General features: G+C 34.4%; 1 protein-coding gene across 4 annotated transcripts in view; it reads left to right on the forward strand.

Annotated features, from left to right (window-relative positions):
• SLIT2 (slit guidance ligand 2) overlaps window positions 1-24,326 on the forward strand; it is a 357,128-nt gene that overhangs the window by 249,021 nt on the left and 83,781 nt on the right. For 2 of the 4 annotated variants that reach the window (XM_032333963.1, XM_032333964.1), the window contains 6 exons: window positions 6,860-6,931; window positions 7,436-7,507; window positions 19,053-19,124; window positions 22,808-22,951; window positions 23,064-23,227; window positions 24,220-24,243. In XM_032333963.1, coding sequence (XP_032189854.1) covers window positions 6,860-6,931; window positions 7,436-7,507; window positions 19,053-19,124; window positions 22,808-22,951; window positions 23,064-23,227; window positions 24,220-24,243 — 548 coding nt within the window. The remainder of the gene's footprint in view (window positions 1-6,859; window positions 6,932-7,435; window positions 7,508-19,052; window positions 19,125-22,807; window positions 22,952-23,063; window positions 23,228-24,219; window positions 24,244-24,326) is intronic. The other 2 variants (XM_032333966.1, XM_032333967.1) reach the window with 1 other exon arrangement.

Here is a 24,326-nt window from a genome sequence, read left to right on the forward strand (position 1 = left end):
CTAAGATTCAGAAGCTAGGGTCATTCCACAACCCCCTCCCCACACACAAACACACCCCATTAAATCTATGGTCTATTCTCTGGCAGCTGTTTTTGCCATTTATGTTAAAAGCAGATGGGGAAAATGCAAAGAACTGTCAGTTTTATTGCCATGTATAATCAACATCTGGGCTGTATGTTACAGATACAATCAATCCAAACTCATACTTCACTGATGTAGTAAAACCTTTTTGAGTTCCTAAGACAGTTTCCAAATTTGAGACAATGTTATATATTTTAATCATGTCAATCATGGAAATTACAACATTTTATGTATTTTTTCAGCCTTCATGTGAATGATGTATGTGTGTACGTGTTTAATATATAATTGCTGGGTTATCTGCAAATCTGTACTGCTAATTTGCTTAAAACTGTGTTTTGGAATCACATATATTTATTTTAAATAATGTATCAGATTTATTTCTCTATATAATCTGTGTGTGTGAAACTAGCATGTTGTAGATGTTTTATTATATGATGCTGCTTATTATGTGTGATTACATATATACACATGTATATCCCCATATGTTTATTCTTTCCCCCTTTTTAAGCAAGAAAAAAACCCATTTTTTTCTCCATCTCATAATTTTTACAAAAACATGTTTTATAGTAGGTTTTATTTTCCTCATTTTTTGGAAAGAGAAACTGAGACAAAGAAGCAAATTAATTTTTGCAAAGGATACAGAGTTTATCAGTGGTTGTAAATCTCATACTTTTAATCACTTAACCATACCTTTTTATTTTTAATCACTAAACCATACCTTTTTGTCTTTATGCATACACATATACAAAACATAATACCTCTTGGAGAGAGCTATTTTAGCTTTGGCATGTGGATGCTATTTTGTATGGTTTGTCAACATAATTTAGTTTGAAAAATATTGAAAATAATTCCTGAGAATTGAAAACTAGTGAGCTGGAAGTGTCTTTTAAAATAAACTAATATTGTTTACTGTCTTGTAAATGGCTTCAGAACTAGTTGGAGTTTTTAATTCCCAGGTTGGACTGTGTTGTATACTCTACTGATGTAATATCTGCTCGCTGATAACCATTGTAGAGTATTTTATGTCACAGAGCTCAGATGTACTGGTACATCATTTCCATGTTCTAAGAGTCTATATAGTATGAGAGCAGAGAGATTTCTTGATAATTTTCCATTTTCTACAATCTTTAAAATAGGCACCAGAAAGTGGTATATATTGGCTGCAGTTCATTCCCTAGGAACCCTGTAAGTGTGAAGACATGCATGATTTATTATTTTTTTTAAAGCAGTAATTAAAGAATAAGAGAAAAAGATGCATGTGAGTGAGGAGAAAGGTTTTTATTGGCTAAACATATTGTACCTCTGAAATTTTTGATGGGGTAGTTAGAAAATGGCTTCCATTTCTTATCTAATTGGACTTCTAACTAAAAGTTCCTTGTGATTTTGATGCAATGGTAACAGTAGTTTGCTTTTGTATAAACTACACACACACAGACACAGACACGCACACACAGACACACACACACACACAGACACACACACACATCTAGAATGATAAAATGTTTTGGAATTGTTCACATTACATTCTGTGGAGGAAAAGGTTCTGGCTACTTTTACATGAAAAAGATTTCCATATAGTATGTGGTTAATGGAGCATTCTCCCTCCCTTATTCAGTTTTTTAAATATATTTTTACTTTGAAACTCAAAATATTGAATCTTATTTTTATGAAGGACTAACATTTGGAAGGCTCTTAATTATGGTGGATTTTACCCACAGCATGCCAATATATCTTAGTGATGACACTATCTGTTTTTGTAACCCTAGAATGTTCTAATTAGATTCTTCATGGAACAATGGATTCAAATTTGCACTCTATAAAATTCAGCAGATTTTATGCTATTAAAATAGAAGATTAGAGGATAGGAAAGATAGAAAATGTACATCTCATTTTCTTTTTTTAACCTTCACCCAAATGCTCTAATATATTTCTTCCTTATATTTTATAATCTTGTTGAAATATCTTCCCATCTTTTCTATAGGAGTATGAAGACCATTTAAGATGTGTGTTGCTTGTAGTTTTCAAAAAATAAAAAATTAAAAAGAAAATATATATATATATCCTAAAGTTCTTATAATGAAAAGTATGGTCCTAGACATCTGAATTTAAAGGAAGTAGACATTAGTTTATTGTTTGCCCAGTAAAGAGGAGGAAATGGACATTTTGAAACATTTTAAAATTTATTGGTTGACATCTGTCAGTGGTAGAATATTTTCTTGCTTGAGAATATGTTTGAATGAAGGAAGCAATTATGTTTTGCCTCAATGGACTGCTGGTAGAATGCCATAAAAACCAATTAGCTGCTGAGTCAGTGTAAATAACCATATAAGCTCTGTTTCAAATACTTTTTTTTTTTTGAACAAAGGTTATAAGCAAATAGATAAAGAAAAGCAAGCAAATCCATTTTACATGTGATTGTTCAGCTTTCTGTTGCATATGTTGTAAATGAAATAGTTTTAATGTGAAGGTTAAGTCATGGTATATTGCAAGAATGACTGATATGTACAACATCACTATATTATGTTGGAATTATTATTTTTATGTAAAAATTTGACACTATTTGGTCATGAGTTGTCCTTGTTTTATAACTTTCTTTGCATGCATTTTCTAAAAAGTATATACCTTCACTTACATATCATTTGTCTACTTGACTAGGAATATTTATCAATAACACGAACTGTAGATTAGACACATAAATTTAGTTGTTTTACTTAAATGTATTTGAGTGCCATTAGAACAATTAGTGATTATTTTAAGTGTTCTGGATTCAGAGAGTTTAAAGTAATAACTGAGTTTAAAAATTTCTAACAAAATTCTTCATTTAGATGACAATTAGTTTGGCCACATTTGTGAATTAATGTTATTGATATTTCAATGCTGAATATATTATTTTTAAGAACTTTTTATTGAACAAATTAATCAGAACTGTAACTGCAAAATTAGACACTTTATCAGTAAAACGTCCATGAGGGTATAAACATGTTTGCTTCTGATCACCGATGAATTCCATTCATATAGTGTATTTTGCATAGGTAGAATACAGAGAGTGAATAAATGAATGAATACCAGTTTTCTGTTCTCAGGAACTTGAAATGATATTTATGAAAAGCGATCATATAAACTAATTTTGCATTAGTGTTTCATTGAAAGAAATCTACTAGGCACTAAGAATTTTGATTTTTTCTCATCATAGCTTTATATTATTTTGAGCAAATCTTTAATAGAATGAAATGATGTTTCATTGCTCTGGATTTGAAGAAAGCCCTCGTTAATAGTGTTGTGTCTATAGCTTGCCTTCACAGTATTTTCATTGATTACATTTTAAACTTCTTAAGATCTAACTCTAAGAATGGATCTCAGCAAAAAAAAAAAAAAAAAAGTGTCTCTAAACCATCAATTTATAACATACTAATCAATAATGTAACAGTGAAATGATTTAAATGCCCTTTGTTATATTTAGAGCTTTTGAAGAAAGTACCCTTTCTCGAGACCTAGATAAATAATCAAGATGCCAAATCCATATTTTCTTCATACAATTTATTTCTTTTCTTCTGGGGCAGATCTGCCCCCTAGGAGCCAATGAACCTGGAGGAGAAAGGATATGTGAAAAATGACTAGAATACAGTGAGACAGAGCAGAGACACAGAAGAGGATGCCCTTGAGTATATAGAGAAAGATACAAGTAACCACACCCGAGAAAATCAAGGCGGGCTTTAAGAGGAGGCCATGCTTCAGTCATCTTAAAATAACTAAACAATATAATTCATAATAATGTAAAATTACTACTAACATAAATGGGCTAATAATAAGGAATGGTTAAGGAATGTGGTCCATTTTGATAATGAGATATTATAAAGACATTAAAAATAGCATCTTCCAAAATATTTAATGATATTAGGAAAATATGTAGGATACCATATTTGACATAAAGTGTACAATCTGAATTCTTTATGCAGGAATACTTTAATGAGATAAAATAAATGTGCATACCAAAAAGGCCCCTAAAACACTGATCTGACTGGTACACTATGAGCAGTTTGTATTTTCTTCCTCACATATTTTGTAAATAAACTTGAATTTATCTTGAGTGTGAACAAAATAATTTCTGCTTTTTGAAGGAGGAGAATCATAACTAGTGATGCTGATAATAGAGAAAAGAGTTTACCTTTTGTATCAGAGAGGAAGGGATAGTAACCTGGGGAACAACAGGATTTAGAGGATTAGAAAACAAATCCAGAAATCAAGAAAAAAAGAAAAGTAGAGAACCAGAGGCATACAGTGATCCGTGGAAGAAGTATTGTTTGCAATGTTAAGTGCTACAATGAGTTCAGGAGCAATATTGTCGAGGAAACCCATTGCATATAGAGATAAGGCGGTCAGGGTGAAACCCGAACCTGTTGAAGAAAGCCTGGCACTGTGAGGAGGACTTTGGAATTGGATAAGACCAAAATGTATGCATTTCTATTTAACCATCTGGGGTATTTTCTTTTTTCTTTTTTTTTTTTTTTAAATAGTGACAGTTTATTTTATATGCTTATTTGTGTCAACAATATAATTAACATTTTTTCTGCATATTGGATTGGTCTAATTCTAATTATTTACAGTGCCAAAAAAGAGAAGCTTTAGGTAAATAGAATTTAAAAAATAGCTTCAGAAAAAGAAAACAAAACACAAAAGAACAAACAAACAAAACCCTTATGTAGCCTGTAACTCCAATCACAGTAGGTTGGCGAGGAATACTTTGCACATGTAATTACCCCAAATTTTCCAACACTCATCACAATTCTCTTGGTTCCCTGGATATTTTAAAAATTTCTGATTTTTAAGAATTGATAAGAGGATAGTATCATTTTAAAGCATTCTTGCCTATAATAGCCACCATTTCCTTCCTAATGAACAGGAAAGAATATAACATAAAATGAAAAGATGTTTTGCAATTTCTGATCATAAAAGAATTAACATTATAGAATTTTACCTTTAATTTATCCACTCATATAGGAATTTTTAATCCAGGAATTTTTTTTTAATTTTTTATTTTTTATAAACATATATTTTTATCCCCAGGGGTGGGGTATTTTCTTTGTTTTGATTTGCAGCTCATTAAGTTTGGTAATAGTTACATGTTCCAGTATTACTAATATTCAGTAAAAATGAACCAATGTATATGACACAGTATCGTCAATATACATATATGTAGTTATTGTATTTATGCATAAATATATAAAAATGCCAATATAAATATTTATACCTGTCTATATTTTGTGTGTGTGTGTGTGTGTGTGTGTGTGTGTGTATTTTAATCCATGCAGGAAAGTGAAGCTCTTACCATGTATTTTAACAGAGGGATTTAATATAAGGAATAAACTCAGCAGTTGTGAAAATGATACACAGAACAGAAAGGTGCCTCTCCCTCTGGGACTATAAAAACCTAAGAAGAAAAGGATGATGTACAAAGTTAGGAGGTGGCCCCAGGAGGAGCTAAACTTAAGAAGGAGATCTGGGGACCCCTGCTGGGAACATCCCCTGATGCAGAGCAGGGGAGGATATCCTGGCTTCTTGTCTCAACCTCCCTTCCGTCTCTAGTGCCTCTCATTGGCCAAATCCCACCAATGCCAAAGTGAGCCTGGGATAGATGGTTCCCGAGAGTCAGCCTCTGGGATACAAAGAGAAGAGGAGAAGGGGATGGAAACATTTATTACCATGTTCACATGGATAGAAATGAAGCTGAGAGGCAACATTGTTTGATGGATAAAAAACTTACCAAAACACTTAATGAAAGGTGTTTCTTTGTGTCTTTCATAACTAAGTGGGAAAAATTGTATATTTCTCGATAACAGAACCAGAGGGTAGAATTATTGGCAACTCTGATTTCAGTGCATGATAAAAACACTTGTATTTAAATACACTTTGCTACAGTGGTTTTCATACGAAGTATTTAGAGTCCAGCCAGTCTTACTGAAAATACCTACGATACTTAATAGTTTGGGAATTTAAGATTTGCCTCATAAGAAGCTGCAAAATTAATTTTCTGACTATAACAGCTTTTTTGAACCTATAATTTGTTTTCTGTGGAGGAAATAAAAGGTTTATAAAATTTAATATTCCAACAGTAATTTCTTTTGTGAAAGAGTTATAATTATCTCTTAAACATTTTGTACATCTATTCAGTGTTACTACATATTTCTCTTTCTGATATAAAGGTTATTAAAATGTACTCCGAAGTTAGTTTCTTTTTTTTTTTTTTTAAGGTTTTATTTATTTATTTATTTATTTTATTTTTATTTTTGTTTTTTGTTTTTTATTTTATTTTATTTTTTTATTTCCAGCATAACAGTATTCATTATTTTTGCACCACACCCCGTGCTCCATGCAATCCGTGCCCTCTATAATACCCACCACCTGGTACCCCAACCTCCCACCCCCCGTCCCTTCAAAACCCTCAGATTGTTTTTCAGAGTCCATAGTCTCTCATGGTTTCTTATAGGGGCTTTCTTTTTTATAGAAAGTCCAAACTTAAATATTAATGTTCCTGTAATGTCTAAAAATCAGAAGGTTTTTATTCATTATATAATTGCCTTGTTTTTATTCCCAATCTTGCTCCACATTTAGGGCATGGCATTATTAATTTTAGTAGTCATTTTTGAGGGGGGGAAAAAAAGGAATTGCTCATGAAGAGTATCAACTTATCAACTTTGCTTCTTGACATGAATCCTGGGCTTGAATTAAACATCCCTGAGAGCTCACGTTTCCTTTTAAAAATTGAATTTTTTCATTGCAGACGTTTGGAACAGAACTCAATCAAGGTCATCCCTCCTGGAGCTTTCTCACCATATAAAAAGCTTAGAAGAATGTGAGTGAATAATATTATGGAATATATGTAATTTTAAAAATTATACAGGTCATGACCATGCAGGCATTTACTTGCGTATGAATATTTGAGTGTTTGACAGCTTAAATATTAAGTGATGTGACTATCTGATTGCTCGTTGTATAATACTATAATGTTAAAATCTAAACCATGTGATATTTTTAAGTTATCTGAAATTTAACATAATGATTCACACCCATGTGAATGTACGTGATCAGTATAGTATGCAGTCAAATCTTAGATATTCTATTTTCAAAAATAGGACATGGCATCTCTTATAATGATTTCAGCAAAGAGCCAATAATTGATTTAAAAGTCTGACTTTTTTTTTTTAATTTAAAATGCTTCAGATGTTTTATGTTGCAAATTTTATACATGTATTGATAGGTGCAAAATCGACATGTAAAGGCAGTAAATAGCTTTCTCCTGCTATAAATCCTCCCTGACATTCTATTTCATTTAATCTAACCCTATTTCTAATCTTAGTGACCTGAGCAATAATCAGATCTCTGAACTAGCACCAGATGCTTTCCAAGGACTACGCTCTCTGAATTCCCTGTAAGTATTGACCACATCACAGAAGGAAAGCAGAATACACAACTAATAATGGCTCCATTTCTTTAAAAATCCAAATTTAAGAAAAATTATCTTTACTTTTTCTTATGAACTATTAATAATATTACTATCGATTTTAATGAATTTCATCATTTTTGTGGAAGACGGCCACCCGTCACTAAAACCAGCCCATTTTTGAAGGTGTATATGTTAGGATTTCATAGTTTTGCTATTTAGAGAGCTAGAGTAAGAGCCTCTTTATTATTGTACATTGATATTATTGGTAGTTTTTCTGGTTCTGAAATAAAGGGGAAATGTTTATTTTGGAGCACTCTGGTCATTGTTGTATTTATATTCCTTAAGCCAGTAGCCACTCTCTAGGGACAAAGTCCCCTTTGGAATGATGTCCAGTGAAGTCTTACAGAGAACAGTTGAAGATGCCCAGTGAGGGGCTTCTTCGACTCCCTGCTTCCTCTCCTTAAGACTTCCCTGAAAGGACCAGCTTTACTCTCTCAAAGAACAAAGATAACAAAGTATGACAGCTTTTTAATCTCAAAAGGATTTTCAGGCAGATAACTACATAAATGAAAGTGTCAAATAAATGGATAAAGGCTGTTATTTTTTCAAATTAGTAAAAAATCTTCAGAAGGCCACCAAGTAAGATAAACTTTCTTTCAGATTTTAACTTTAGAGTTTGAACACGGAGGATGGCGTGTATTTGTCTAAGAGTGTGGGTTCGGAGAAGGGTTCTCCTCATGGGAAAGGATGGCAGAATTCCGAGTTCTGCCAGACGCATGCGTGAGGCTCAGATAAACACCTGGGGCTTAGTAGCAGTCATCTGGGCGTGGGGCTCTTGAGGTTGCTATGCTGGTCTGCTCAGAAAACTAGTTTCCTCTGAAGAAAGAAAGAAAATCTATCACTTCACCTTTCACCTGAAGTATCTGCTTAGGTCCGTTTCTGTTTGCTGTTGATGTTTGTTTGTTTGTTTGTTTGTTTGTTAAGAGAGAGAGAGAATGGGGGAAGGGAGGAAAAGAGGGAAGATCTCAAGTAGACTCCTCGCTGAGCATGGAGCCCCACGGGGGGCTTGATCTCACAACCCCGAAAATCAAGAGGTGAAAGCTTAATTGAGCTACCCAGGCACCCCTCTTGTTGATGCTGATTTAACTAGAGGAAGTCCAAGATCAATGGAAGAATTGTTGGCAGAAAATGTAGAGTGCAAACCGCTCTTAGGATGGGCTGGCAGATTCTACAATAACAAAGTTTAATGTAAAACTCCATTAAATTACTCAAATTGTCTGGACAGTAATATTGTCCAAAGTAAATACAGACCACATTCCAGCCACACAAAAGAACAGGACACAAGTCTAGTCACTGTTCCAATGCCTGGTCCTTCAAGTATCTTTGCCTCAAAGAAAGCCAGTAAATGTTAAAAGAGAGAGAAATGGTTGGAGAATTCTTACATAGATCTGTTTGTTTATAGTTTACTATTAAGCTATTGCCTTAATCTTAATAGACTCTTTCTGGTTGTATGATAAAAAGATATGATAAGATAAAATAAGTAATAAATAAAACATATAATTTCTTATTTCTATATTATATTATAGATTATATTTAATATCTATAATAACACATATTTATTAACTACTATGTTATGTGTTTTATTCTATTACATATTACACTCTATTAATGTAATGTGTTATTTAATATTATATTTATAAATAAACACATGGTTACAACTAATGATTCTATTATAAATTATTACATGCCTACCCATATAAATATAATAGACTCAGAACAAATAGGAAGAGAAATAACACATGTAGAAGAACATGCCTGCTGAAATGAAATCTTAATTTTCATGACCAGAGCTTCACGTTCACAGTTTTTTTTCAGAAAGCTGTAACAAAGCATTATCTTTCCTTATAGAACTGACTTTTAGTCAGAGCATTAAGTCACTGGGGAATTTCTAGTTTGAAACCTAGTAGTATGCCGAAGAGTAGGAACTGTTTTTCAGAAGTGAGATACCCACATACAGCCGTGTAACATCAGAAAACAGATGTTACATGAAGAACATCAAACAGCTATATGAGGGAGAGTCCATGTGCTACAACTGGTATCATTTTCCTGATTGTGTTCACCTTTTGAATTGACCTTCCAAAGATTAATTTATTTACCCCTTCATAAAGTGTACAACTCTCCAGCCTTGCAATAGCCTTTCTCTTCATTTCACCAAAATTGTACATCCCACAGAGTTGAGTTGGGACCCTGTTTGTCCTAGCCCTACTCAGGGCTCTGGGGATGCATGAGTGAACAAAATACAGAAATCCCCCCCCCATGGAGATTACCAATGATAAACTATACATCAGTCAGAAGATATATTATATCTGATTATTTTAAAATGCTGTGGAGCAGCTACTTGGTTAAGCGTCCAAATCTTGATCTGAGCTCAGGTCATTATCTCAGCATCCTGAGTTCAAGTTCTACACTGGGATGCACGCTGGGGGTGGAACCTTAAAAAAAAAAAAAAAATCTGTGAAGGAAAATAAAGCAAGCAGAAGGAAGAGGAATGCCAGTGGGAAGAGAGCTGAAATTTCAAACAAGATTGTCAGCAAAGGCCTTCTAAGAAGGTGATACTGGGAAAAGACCTGAGGACTCCAGTTGTAGGAGTGAGCTCTGCAGATCCATGGAGAAAGAACATTCAAGACAGAGAGAACAGCTAGCTACTAAGGCCCCAAGACAAGAGTGTCCTGCATGTTTTAAGAAAGTGCAAGAAAAATGTGACTGCAGGGAGGCAGAAGGTTGAAACTGAAATTATGCAGAGGTTGCAGTTGTTGCTAGAGGCAAGATCTAAGACATGACCGCAAGGACAAAAGGACAAAGATGTTAACAGATAGATTATAGGTTTGCAGGAAAAGAGTAGGGTTGGAGAGCATAATGTAATAGTGAGCCATCTTCATCTTTCGAAAGAAGTGGAGTGACTTGGGGTGGGGGGTCTGGCTAACTGCGATAGCCATGCAAATTGGCAACACTCTCCTTTTTAAAATCAGGTGTTTGCATGTACAGGTTTCTCTCAGTGTCTTTCTGGAACTGCACTATCATACATACCCAGTTTAATTTAGTCACTGCATTTGCTAAAGAAACAATAATTAAAGGTGATATGATGCCAAATACTTCTAATGCATTTTATTAAATAAAAAGGACTATTTTAAATTGTTACTTAATTACCTTAGAATAGTAAGTGATTGATTTATTGAAGGTTTTAATGGTCTCTCCTATTAAGTGTGCCTGGCTGGCTCCGTCGGTAGAGCATGTGACTCTTGATCTCAGGATCCTGAGTTCAAGCCCAACTTTGGGTGTAGAGATTACTTACATAAATAAAGGTCTCTCCTATTAAATAATTGCATTAACATTTATTTATTTTTAGTAACATTAAAATTCATTTTATTACATATTATTACTGTATATTGTTATATTATTGAAATGTTAATATATTTTATTATTCACTTAATTTATTACATATTAATGAGAAAATGTCATTCAGAATACGTGGACCAATTGGATGCTTTTATCCTCGGTGCTTTTTATTGCCCTTACTGTGACATCAACAGTATTTCTATAATATTTAATAACAATTTATTAGGGATTCAATATATTAGTATATTAGGCATTGTCTGTAAACATCAAACATCTTTTATTGTTTTCCACTGACTGATTAGAAACATAATTTTATAATAAGGCTAAGCAAGATAGCCTTTAGGACACTAAGTGGGTTGTGTTCAAATGCCAACTCACTTCACTAGGCACATGGATGAAGTTGTTACTAATTTCCTTGTGCCTCAGTTATCTCATTTCTAAAATAGGGATAAGATGACTCCCCTACTGGCCTTGTTAAAGCACTGAGGAAACATTCCAGAAACAAAAGAAAGGGCTTTGGCAAACTCTTCTCCTAAGTAAATTTGTGCATTTCTCAATTTTGATTATCCCAGAAAATGTTTATGTCCAAGATCTTCAACACATAGTTTTGGTCTTTTCTTACTTTTCTTTCATTAACCCCTTGGAAACCGTTGTAGTGTTTATTATAATTTCTCTTTTCACTAGCTCCCAAATTCTGCTGAGGTCTACAAGGAAAGATGGCTGTATTTTAATTTGATTGCTGTATTAACAATCCATGCAGTCTTTTCCTTAAGTGGTGTTAACTGCTAAGTACCTTACATTTTAACTACTAGTTTTCAATGAAAATGTAACAACCTCTTTTTTCTCTTTATCATATTCTCTTTAAAATTGCTTAGTGTTTTATTTCTCAGATATACATTGTTTTGAATGTTGTAAGTATAGCTTTCTGACATTTATTTGAATAATGAAGTCTGCCCGTAACACCTTTTCATGATAACCTTCTTATAGGTTTCTGTTTTGAATTTTTTTTTTCTCTTAGTAGTAGATTTGTCTTTTGCCAGTTTTCAACAGCAAAGGAGAATTCAAAGATTGGCCACCAGCTGTTGGTATCTCCACTGTTTTAACATTGAAACTTACAGGGATGAAACTTGACTTAAAATTCTTAGCCTTGGGGTGTCTGGGTGGCTCAGTCTGTTAAACGTCTGCCTTTGGCTCAGACCATGATCCCAGGGTCCTGAGATCAAACCCTGCATTGGGCTCTCTGCCAGGCAGGAAGCCTGCTTCTCCCTCTCCCACTCTCCCTTTTTGTGTTCCCTCTCTCAGTGTGTCTCTCTTTGCTAAATAAATAAAATCTTTTAAAAAAGAAATAAATAAAATAAACTTAGAAGGCAGGAAAAAAAACTTTAAAGGAAAAAAAAGGAATTCTTAGCCTTCCTTCTGGTATCAGGTACAAGAGCTGCTTAAGATTTCCTTAAGATTTCCCTGTTGGCCCAATGGGCTATAAAATAATTCTTGATCAGCACACTTGTACACTGTATACAGTATGCTGAATATAACTTATGTCTAAGAAAAGCTACCCAATTTGTCACTGTTGGTAGCTGGATGATATTATCCATATCCCTTAGGTATTTATTTTCTTTTCAGCTAAATTCATTTTCATCTTTCAATTTCTTTTAAAATTTTCTTTGCCTCATAGGAATGTAGCCCAAATACTCACTGGCCTTCTTGCACTTTATATCTTTATGTGATGACATGTCTTTTCCCCGTTTTTATGGATTTGGGCCCAATGTTTTAGACTCTCATCCAGCTTCTCTGTTCTGGTCTTTGGGTTTTTTATATTTCTCACTCCTTTTTCCTTGTTACCATTTTGATCTCACTGTGTGTAAGAAAACTATACCAGCTCTAGTATTTCTATACCTTTTTGTACAGAAATCTCATTCCCATCACATTTAATATTTACTATAATATTTTTATGATTGACAGTACTCCAATTGTCTCATGAACAACAAACATCTATTTTTTTTAATATGATCCTAAAGAAAACAATGATTTGTTGGGAAAATAATAGTTTCACATTGTAAATAAGATACACCTCCTAACTTGACGTCCCTTCAAGCTATTCAAGCCAAGCTTTAAAGCAAAAGTCCCAAATGAACAACCTATTAAATTATTTGCCTCTTAATCCTTTTTTTTCCTTTTTATTTTTTAAATTTTAATTCCAGTATAGCTAACAATACAGTTGTTAATAATACAGTGATTCCACAGTTCTGTCCACTACTTGGTGCTCATCGTAAGTATGCTTTTGATGCCTTTACGTATCCCCCCATTCCTCCACCCACCTCCTCTCTGGCAACTATCAGTTTGCTGTCTGTAGTTAAGAGTCTGTTCTTCGGTTTGCCTCTATTTGTTCATTTGCTTTGTTTCATAAATTCCATGTATCAGTGAAATCACATGATATCTGTGTTTCTCTGACTGGTTTATCTCACTTAGCATTATACTCTCTAGATCCATCCGCGTTATTGCAAATGGCAAGATTTCGTTCTTTGTAATAGCTGAGAAGTATTCCATTGCACATATAACCGTCTCTTCTTTATCCATTCCTTTACCGATGAACACCTGTGCTGCTTTCATCCATAGCAAGGCTATTGTAAATAATGCTAATAACCATTGGGGCACATATATCATTTTGAATTAGTGTCTTCGTGTTCTTTGGGTAAATAACCAGTAGTAGAATATTGGATCATATGGTAGTTCTATTTTTAACTTCTTGAGGAAATTCCATATTGTTTTTCACAGTGGCTACATCATTTTGCATTCCCAGGAACAGTTCATAAGAGTTCCTTTTTCTCCACATCCTTGTCAGTATTTGTTGTTTCTTGTCTTTTTAATCCTAGCCATTCTAATAGGTATGAGGTGATATTTTATTGTGGTTTTAATTTGCATTTCCCTGATGATGAGTGATGTTGAGCATCTTTTCATGTGTCTGTTGGCCACCTGTACATCTTCTTGGAGAAATGTCTGTTCCTGTCTTCAGTCCATTTTTTAACTGGATTATTTGGGGGTTTTTGGTGTTGAGTTGTATAGGTTTTTTTGTTTGTTTTGTTTTGATTTTTGGTTGTTTCGTTTGGTTTGTTGTTTGTTTTTTGTTTTGTTTTGTATTTTGGATACTAGCCCTTTATCTGATATGTCATTTGCAAATATCTTCTCCCATACAGTAAGTTGCCTTTAGTTTTGTTGATAAAGGAAACATTTTATTTTTATATAGTCCCAATAGCTTATATTTGCTCTTGTTTCCCTTGCCTCAGGAGACATACCTAGAAAAATGTTGCTGTAACTGTTGTCAGAGTAATTGTAATTTTATGGTTTCGGGTCTCACATTTAGGTCCTTTATCCATTTTGAGTGTATTTTTGTGTATGGTGTAAGAGAGTGGTCCAATTTGATTCTTTGGCATGTAGCTGTCCAGATTTTCCAGTATCATTTGCCAAAGAGACTCTCTTTTTCTCTTTGCATATTATTTTCTCCTTTGTAAAAGATGAATGGATCATATAATCGTGGGTTTGTTTCTGCGCTCTTTATTCTGTTCCGTCGATCTGTGTGTCTGTCTTTGTGCTGGTACCATACTGTTTTGATTACTGTAGCTTTGTAGTCTAGCTTGAAATCTGGAATTTTGATACCTCCAGTTTTCTTCTTCCTTTTCAAGATTTCTTCACTATTTGGGGTCTTTTGTGGTTCCAAACACATTTTAAGATTATCTGTTCTAGTTCTGTGAAAAATGCTGCTGGTTTTTTGATAGTAAGGATTACATTAAATCTGTAGATTGCTTGGGGTAACATGGCCATTTTCACAATATTTACTCTTTAATTCATGAGCCTAGACTATCTTTTCATTTATGTTGTCTTCAGTTTCTTTCATCAGTGTTTTGTAGTTTTCAGAGTACAGGTTTTCACCTCTTCAGTTAAGTTTTTCCTAGATATTTTATTCTCTTTGCTGCAGTTGCACATAGGATTGTTTTCTTAATTTCTCTTTCTTCTACTTCATTATTTAGCGTGTAGGAACCAACAGATATCTGTATATTGATTTTGTATCCTGCAACCTTATGGAATTCATTTATCAGTTTTAATGGTTTTTTGGTGGTATCTTTAGGGTTTTTTTATATATGATATCATGTCATCTGAAAATAGTGAAAATTTTACTTTTTCCTTACCAATTTGAATACCTTTTATTTCTTTCTCTTTTCTGATTACTATGGTTTAGGGCTTTCAGTACTACGCTGAATGAAAGTGGTGAGAATGGACATCCTTATCTTGCTCCTGACCTTACGGGAAAGGATCTCAGTTTTTCACCATTGAAAATGAAGTTAGCTGTGGGTTTTTCTTGGTTACCCTTTTTTATGTTGAGGTGTGCTCCCTCTAAACCAACTTTGTTGAGGGTTTTCATCATGAATGGATGTTGTAATTTGTCAGTAGCTTTTTTCTGCATCTATTGAAATGGTCATATGGTTTTTACCCTTTCTTTTGTTGATGTGATGTATCATGCTGATTGCTATGCAAATATTGAGCATCTTTGCATCCCAAGGATAAATCCCACTTGATCTTGGTGAATGACTTTTTTAGTGGATTCAGTTTGCTAACATTTTGTTGAGGGTTTTTGCATCCATGTTTATCAGAGGTATTGTCTTGTAGCTCTGTTTTTTTTACTGTCTTAATCTTGTTTTGGTATCAGGGTAATGCTGACCTCAGAACAAATCTGGAAATTTCCCTCCCTCTTCTATTTTCTAAAATAGTTTGAGAAGGATAGGTATTAACGCTTCCTTAAATGTTTGGTAGAATATACCTGTGAACCCAACTGGTTGTGGACTTGTTTGTTGGGAGTTTTTGTTATTGTTATTTTTTGTTTTTTTTTGTTTTTTGTTTTTTAATTTCTGATTCAATTTAATTGCTCGCAATCGGTCTGTTCAAATTTTCTATTTCTTCCTGATTCCATTTGGGAGGTTGTATATTTCTAGGAATTTATTCATTTCTTCCAAGTTTTCCAATTTATTGGTATATAGTTTTACATCATATTTTCTTATAATCCTTTTTATTTCTGTGATATCAGTTGTTATTTCTTTTCTGTTTCTGATTTTGTTTGGGTCCTCTGTCTCTCTCTTTTTTCCTCTGATAAGTTTCACTAAAGGTTTATCAATTTTATAGATTTTCCAAGAAGGAACTCCTTATTTCATTGATCTGTTCTATCATTGTTTAGTTTCTATTTCATTTTTTTCTCCTCTAATCTTTATTCCTTTATTCCTTCTTTCTTTGGTTTGGAGTTTTATTTGTTTTTTTTTTCTTTTTCTAGCTCTTTTTGGTGTTAGGTTAGATTATTCATTTGAGATTTTCCCTTGCTTTTTGAGGAAGACCTGCATTGCTATAAACTTCCCTCTTAGGATAGCTTTTGCTCTGACCTGAAGATTTTGGACCTCAAGTTTTCATTTTCATTTGTCTCCATGTATTTTTTTATTTCCTCTTTGATTTCTTGGTTGATTCATTCATCATTTAGTAGCATGTTACTATGTATTTGTGTTCTTTCCACATTTTTTCTTATAGTTTATTTCTAGTTTCAAACTTGCTCCTTAATTCTTTTATGGGCCCTCCACAATTTCTACGCATCCTACTTCCTTTTTGCATTTTAGTGGGCTCAAAATATAAAACTCCTTAGGTATTCAAAATTGCTATTTTGGGTTGCTCTTTGAAATAATACTTCATTCACCTCACTTTTATTAGTCTGGTGGCACAGGGCAAATGATGATCATTCAACAAGTAACAGTTGGATTCAGCTTAATTGGACACCAAGCTTAGAACCTAGTAAAGCTGCTGGCACATAATAAGTATATGATATCTATTGTTAAATTAATCGGTTGAATGGTATTGCATTGAATATCCTGAAAAATGGCTGCCTTGATCTGCTCATGTGTGTTTCCAAAAGGCCTCTTTTCTCTTATTCCTGACCTTAAATAATACAATTATTGTTGCTTATCTTTTTTTTAATTCCCTTACCTCTTTGACCCTGACAATATGGAATTTGCTTTTATTCTTTGATTTCTTAAAATGGTTTCTTCTCTAATTGATTTTCCTTTTTCAAAACATCTGTATTCTGCACAAGTGAATTTTTTGTTATACTATGTAACTATACCTCTGGGATCTATACAAATGGAATGTCTCCTTATACAATATAGTGTCCAGCTTCATTTGTTTATTCACGTGAGGATTTCTTTCCTATATTGTAATACATCCCACCTCTCACTGACATCTTAAAAGGAAACAACAGCTTTTCCCTCACTCATATTCATTTCTCTTGTATTGTTATTTTCTCCCTTTCCAAACAAAAATCATGTACTGCTGCCAAACATATTATTCAGATTCTTATTTCAACTTTTTCTTTTATATATTATGACATCTTTCATGTCCTTACCAAAAAATTATTTTTCTCATATTTAGAAGAAATAAGATCATTACAGACAATATAAAAAATAAAGAAAAATATATAGATGCAAATTAAAATCAACTCTGAATATCATATTGCCTGCCATCCAGAAATTTTCTACTTTTTCCTATGTATGCATGTATATATTTTTCTAAACAAAGTTAAGATCATACTATAATATACATACTATAATATACTACTTTATTATTTTTTTCAAATTTAATGTTATAATATCAACACTTTCATGATGTTAAATACTCTTCAAAATATGATTTTTTTAAGTGTGAAATATGCCTTTAACTAATATCTTTTTTGGAATTTGGAGACATTTTATTTGTGTCTATCTTTTCATTGTTATACATTATATCAGTACTAACATTTGTGCATAAAATATTGTCTGTCTCTGATTATTTTCTTAAGCACCTAAGAGTGAAACTAAGTATAACATTTAATAAATTTGATATATATTTATATTTATATAAATATAATTTATATATTTATAAATTTGATATATATTGCCATATTATCCCCCTAAGGACTATAATTTCTATCTTTTCCTATTCATAATTGTAGTTCCCTCCTTTGGGGGGTTAAAAGTAGATAGGCATCATTTCAAGCTTATTGTTAATAGCCAATATGATGAGCCAAGACACTGCTATTCATTTCACCCAGTTTGTTAATTATTCCATAATTTGTCCCCTTGATAATTTATTTCTTCATCTCACTCATCCAACAGTGATCACTCATCAATCCAATGTTACAGTGTCACTACATTCTCAAATCAGTGCTAGGTGCCAGTGGTACTGAAGGCACTAAGCCATGTCCTTACCCTTGGTGGCTACCCTTAGTGGCTGATCAGAGGTGGGTACCATAAGGATGCATTCCTGTTCATATTTTTGGATAAAAGTACATTTCAAAAATATTTCTATAATATTAGTGATCATCTTCTTACATTACAGATCTTACATTTCCCAGGCGTACACATTATGTAGCAGAAACCTTACCTTTATCTAGAGTCCTTTCACCTTTTACCAGTATGATAAGCCTAAAACTCATTACTTTAGTGAGCAATGAATTCCACACCTAGTGTTCTCTTTTGTTACTGTAATATGCCCTCATTATGTATGAACCGTGTGTGTGTGTGTGTGTGTGTGTGTGTGTGTGTGTGTGTGTGGCAAAACATGGCAATTGAACAGTGGACACTTCTAAGAAAGGACAATAAAATTATGAATTGTGTTCATTTTTGTTATTTTTTTAAATTTTTTAGTGCTTTCTTTCTTAAAAGATTTATTTATTTTAGAGAGAGAACGTGGACGGGCGGAGGAGCGGAGGGAGGGGGAGACAGGAAATCTTAAGCAGACTCCCCACTGAGGGCAGAGCCCAACCCAGGGCTTGATCTTATGCCCCTGAGGTCATGACCTGAGCTGAAATCAAGAGTTGGATGCTTAACTGACTGAGTGACCCAAGCGCCCCTGGTTTTTAGTGATTTTTAAACTTTCTGCTATGAATGTATATATGATCTATAATCAGGAAAAAATGCATTTGCAAATTGAAGTTTGTTTACTCAGCTGTAACTTTTATGATGTATGGAGTGCTTACTAACCTCCTGTATGCCTGGATACGTATGTGATAGATCAATTTGTTATGCTGACTTGATGTCTAATTTTTTTCATTTAAATCATGTTTTTTCAGTGTTCTCTATGGAAATAAAATCACAGAACTCCCAAAAAGTTTATTCGAAGGACTGTTTTCCTTACAGTTACTGTAAGTATTTGGTGGTTTCTGATCCGTTGAACCAAGCATTGTATTTTAGTCAGTGTACCTCTCATGGTTTCATGGAGACTTCAAAAAGACTCAACCCCAAATGACATAGTTTAATGAGATGGAAAAGATTAGTCTGTTGCAGCTAATACTGACGACTGTTATTTATTTGAAGACACAGCACTTTGAAGTTGTTTCAAAACCTTTCTGTCCACCCTGTCACAAATGTAGGCTTCCTGGCTACTCTGTCATTAAAAGCTCGTGCTGTCCCTGCCCTTTGTGAAACCCTCTGTTTTGATTTAACAATAGTTGGGAAGGAGAGTGACGTACTGATAGGTTTATCCGTGTTTGTCGAAAGCAGCCACAGGAGGGACAAGGCTGGGATGCTGTGCCCCGAATCCAGAGGTGGTTGCCGAGGGCCAGAACACAGCAGGAGCACTTCAACTGGTATCCACTCAGAAACTAATCTGTCAATGCCTGGCCTGTGTCTTCTAAAAACCATTCTGCTTAGACAGTAGCTACCACTCCTTTGTCTCAAAAGAAGAATGTACTATACACATATGTATAAAAACAGAACCTGACCACAAGTATTTTAGTGAATGCTCATATGAAAAGGGAATTGAAAAAAAAAAATGCTAGTCTTAGATCATCAAATTCTCTTCACATCACCAAACATACACAGAGTTCTTCATTTGGGGTTGCTGTGGATACAAAGATGAGTGTGATACACTGTCTTCTCTCAACTAGTTCATAGTCAGTTTACCTTAAAATCCTCAAGTTTAAAATGTTATTTTCTCTTTTGGTGTATACATTTCTTGGTGTTGGGGTTTCTATCATCGATTTGGCAAAAACTTACTCCTAATCCCACAGATTTCCCAAATGTATATCTTTTTCCTTACTGGATAAATGTATGTTATAATTATATCCTAGTATTCATGTTTTAAATTTTCATCATTATCCAGAAATGTATTTAAATCCCAACCCAGTTTTCATACACAACACACACAGATGCACACAAATGAAGCAAATTGCTAACAAGACGATATTTACCCTTACTATGTATAATACTCTTCATTTTATTGCATTCTCTGTCTCTCTCTGATCTCTCTCTTTCTATATCTTCAGTATTGTACAACCCAATAAATTGATTTTACAACAGACCCAGAAGTTATGAAAAATACTGATCTTTAGGACCTAATGTCTTTATTTGGGTTTCAAATTATTTTTTAACTCTTGAGGTGAGCTCAGCAAATATTGTTTCTGATCTTTAATAGAATGACTATACATTATACACATTATAGGTATAGCCAGATGCTGTAGGCCAGGAAGGCCTGTGTTTTATTTGCTTCTCTGTCATTCTTCTACATTCTCCTAGCACTATTATCCTTGCCATTTACTTGCAATCTCTTGCTATCACTGGCCTGTCTAGTACTAACATTTAAGTAGCACCTTCTTTTTTCCTTCCACACATACTTACTGGTGACTGGTGTAACAACCAGGTTAATAAACCATGGGATCTGTATGCAGGTGAATCTTCCTTAAAAAGCTATCTTTGTCCCTCAGCCTAATATTTTATCTCTAGATTAAGGCCTATTCCTAAACCTGTCAGGGCTAAAGCAACACAATTTTCTCTTTCTGGCTAGCTGAGAACTTGGCTAAGCATCTTAGATTTACTTGAACAGATGAGGTACTGGGGAAGAGAAGTAGGTTCATGCAAGAAGCAAAGGAAAGTAGAGCGTGCAACACTTTTTCTCCTACTTTGCAGACCACATCATTTAAAGTAAGTACAAAATCCTCAAAACAGCACCTTCTTCAATTGTCTTCAGTGCTCCCCGCTTTTTCCTTCTCCTTATTTCTGCTCTCTGCCTCCGTCAGTTAGCTGACAGATTAGGGAACATCGTCAGTGTGATCTGTGTTGTGGCACAGAATGGAGAAATGGGATTACCAGTCTATACTTGAAACCCATTCCTAAGCTTTTAAGAAACTATTTTGAGGACCACAGAGAAGGCCAAAAAATCAAGTCCTAAAGGGAGGTTAAAGAAAAAGAGAAAAGAATTACCTCGAGGAAGTCACAGCTTTGCATGTGTGTGGATACCTTAAAAAAAAAAAAAACAGCAAGGCAGAAGAAATATCCTACATTAATTAAAAGTAGAGATTCTTGGTGGCCAAAAAGGAAATCATTTTTCAGTATGTTGAATAAGAAGGCATACAAACCTAAACAGAGCACGTATTTTTTGAGGTACTATTTGTTCAAGCCTTAAGTATCAAAGCAGTAAAGCAAATGCTAATAGAGAAGAAAGTATCAGAAAATGTTCTCTGCCCACGGAGAGCACTAATCCACCTTTGGGCAAACATGTAGGCTTATAGAAAGGAGGTGTGAAGATTAAGTAGCCCTGAATAACTTCCTTGGGGACCTAGAGGAAGAAATACTTGACTTGGGTGGAAGCTTCTGGAAAAGGTGAGCTTCCCGTGCAGCCATGATGGGACAGAGCATTAAAGAAGGTGGAGGGCAGGGCAAGTGTATTCCCAAAGGGAGTCCAACATGCATAAAAGCTCAGACATGGTCCCATATAACCTACGAGAATGGCATTTGCCAAAGTATGATCTGTAAACCACAGTTCCATAGAATATTGAAATGGATTATTGATAGCATGTTGGGGGAAAAAAAAATGGGTTTCTGGCATATTTTGTTAAGCAAAGTTAAATGAGTATCTATAATGCAGGACCAGGGCCTTTAATAGGGTTATGCACTGTGTCACTCTCCAAGAGGATCCTAAAGCATTCATTCAACAACATATTTATGGAGCTCCTTGTATGTGCTAGGCACAAGCGAGAATGCCTGTCTTGAGGAAACAGAAATGACAGCAATAACGTAATAAATAAGCCATAGGCAACAGAGAGAAATATGTATTTAAGAAAATAGAAGAAATAAACAGATCATAACAAAGAAATTGAGTGTGCTAGAGGGTGAGGTGAGGCAACCACAGGCAACTGTATTGAAGAGAGAGGTCAGGGTAGGCTGAACTGAGAAGATAAGATGGCAACAGACTCAAAGAAGAAGAGTCAGACAGCAGGGAAGAAAACATTCTACGAAGAGATCCCCAAAAAGGAGACTGAAGCTGAAGCATCCAGGGGAGAGAACTTGGAGGTCATGGAGTTCAGAAAGGGGTGCTAATGGTCCTACTGTGTGTTGAGGCAATTTGTCAGGATGTTGACTTCACTCAGAACGATTTGAGAGTTACTGCCTGGCTTTGAGAGAAAGTGATCTGTGTTTTAAAAGGCTCACTCTGGCTTCAGTTTTGAAAATTACCTGAACTGCTTCTCAGAGCAGCTAGAGAGACTAATGCTCTATGACATTTTTTTATGGTGTCCTTGACAGATGTCAGGTCTCACCCACCTTTGTCCACTGCCTTACCTCTTCATCTTCCAGAGAATATGTTGAATAATTTTTATTGAATAAATGTGTAAGTACCACTAGATGTAGACATTCATTAAACCACATGGCCCTTGCTTTATCTGGCATATCTTCCACCTGTGATACCTAAATTATTCCAGTTAAAATGTTAGTACTGAGGTTCAGAGAAATGTTTTCTTGGTTTCTTGTATTTCTCAAGAAGGACAGAATCTTGAAGGTGTAAGGTTAACGAGATGCTACACTTTAATTCTACAACTATTTGATCAAACAGATTATTGAATGCCAACAAGATAAACTGCCTTCGGGTAGATGCTTTTCAGGATCTGCACAACTTGAACCTTCTCTCCTTGTACGACAACAAGCTTCAGACCATTGCCAAGGGGACTTTTTCACCTCTCCGGGCCATTCAAACCATGTATGTATATATGGCTTGGATCCAATACGATGACTGCTGTCTTCACTGTGAATTTGAGAGTTGAGTTCATAGCAAGTCATGTATAAAAGTATTCTGTCTGTGTTTCTGAAAGGCATTTGGCCCAGAACCCCTTTATTTGTGATTGCCATCTCAAGTGGCTGGCGGATTATCTCCATACCAACCCCATTGAGACCAGTGGTGCCCGCTGCACCAGCCCCCGGCGTCTGGCAAACAAAAGAATCGGACAAATCAAAAGCAAGAAATTCCGTTGTTCAGGTAATTTCTTACTTCATGTGAGATACTTCGCCTGTGTTACCAAAACAGTGGTTATGGAAACCTAGAGACAGCTGGTCTTCAGATGAATTACCAAACATTGTAGAATATACTTCTTTTTCTTCTGTCTAGTTACAAAATAAAGAGAGCCGTAGATACCATTCATATACCACTCGTATATGTAATATTTTTAACACTATATCCAACATAACAAATAGGCTACCAGCCACCAGAACAAGATGCCTGGATACTTCATACTGTATTTTTAGGGTTCAACCTAAACAGGGGCCTTTTAGCAAGCTCAGAATCCTTTTTATGTCTGTTAAGTCTCATGTCTGTTGTATTATTCTCCATTGAGAAACTTAAGGTAATAAATCCTGTTCTCATTTCTTCAGAAAGTGAACTGAGACTTGGTACTGTGATTTGCTCTGGCTCGGAAGTAGCGGGGGGGATTTTTTCCCGATCCCTTGCTCCCTTGCTTCGCACACTAAATGTGTTTACTTACTTTTCACCCTCTTATTTTAAATAGGGATGTGAGGATAATTTTTTTTTTCTACCAAAAGGCCATCTTTTAGCATTTTGGGAGTAGTGTATATAAAAAGCCAAATATAGATCCATTGAGTTACTATTATATAAAAGGCTTACCTTATTGAAGTTTACTATTTGCTTTGGTCTCATCTCTTCTATGTTCTTATGCTAAAATATATTCTGTATGTTTTGAGTAGTATGCCGTCTAACCATTTCCAGGGTATTTCACATTCGGCAGTTAATTCATACTAAAAAGCTAATATCAAAACAAAGCTGTTTATTGTCCATGGTCCTAGAGACATTTACTACTCACTGTACATTATTATACTTCAGCCACTGCTGTGAATATAATTCACTTAATTATCTATAGTACCTCTAGTCCCTTCTTAATCTAATATAACTCATATCTCTGCTTGCTGACATTCAGGTGCATCTTCTATTTTTTTTTCTCTTTTTTTTTTATTTAGCTAAAGAACAGTATTTCATTCCAGGTAGGTTTTGCTCGGTAGTAGGACTAATGGCAGACACCCTTTCCTCACCTTATAAAATATAGCTTCTGAAACTTTGATATGCA

The sequence above is a fragment of the Mustela erminea genome, chromosome 2 (genome assembly GCF_009829155.1).
Source record: "Mustela erminea isolate mMusErm1 chromosome 2, mMusErm1.Pri, whole genome shotgun sequence".
Taxonomy (NCBI): Eukaryota; Metazoa; Chordata; class Mammalia; order Carnivora; family Mustelidae; genus Mustela; species Mustela erminea.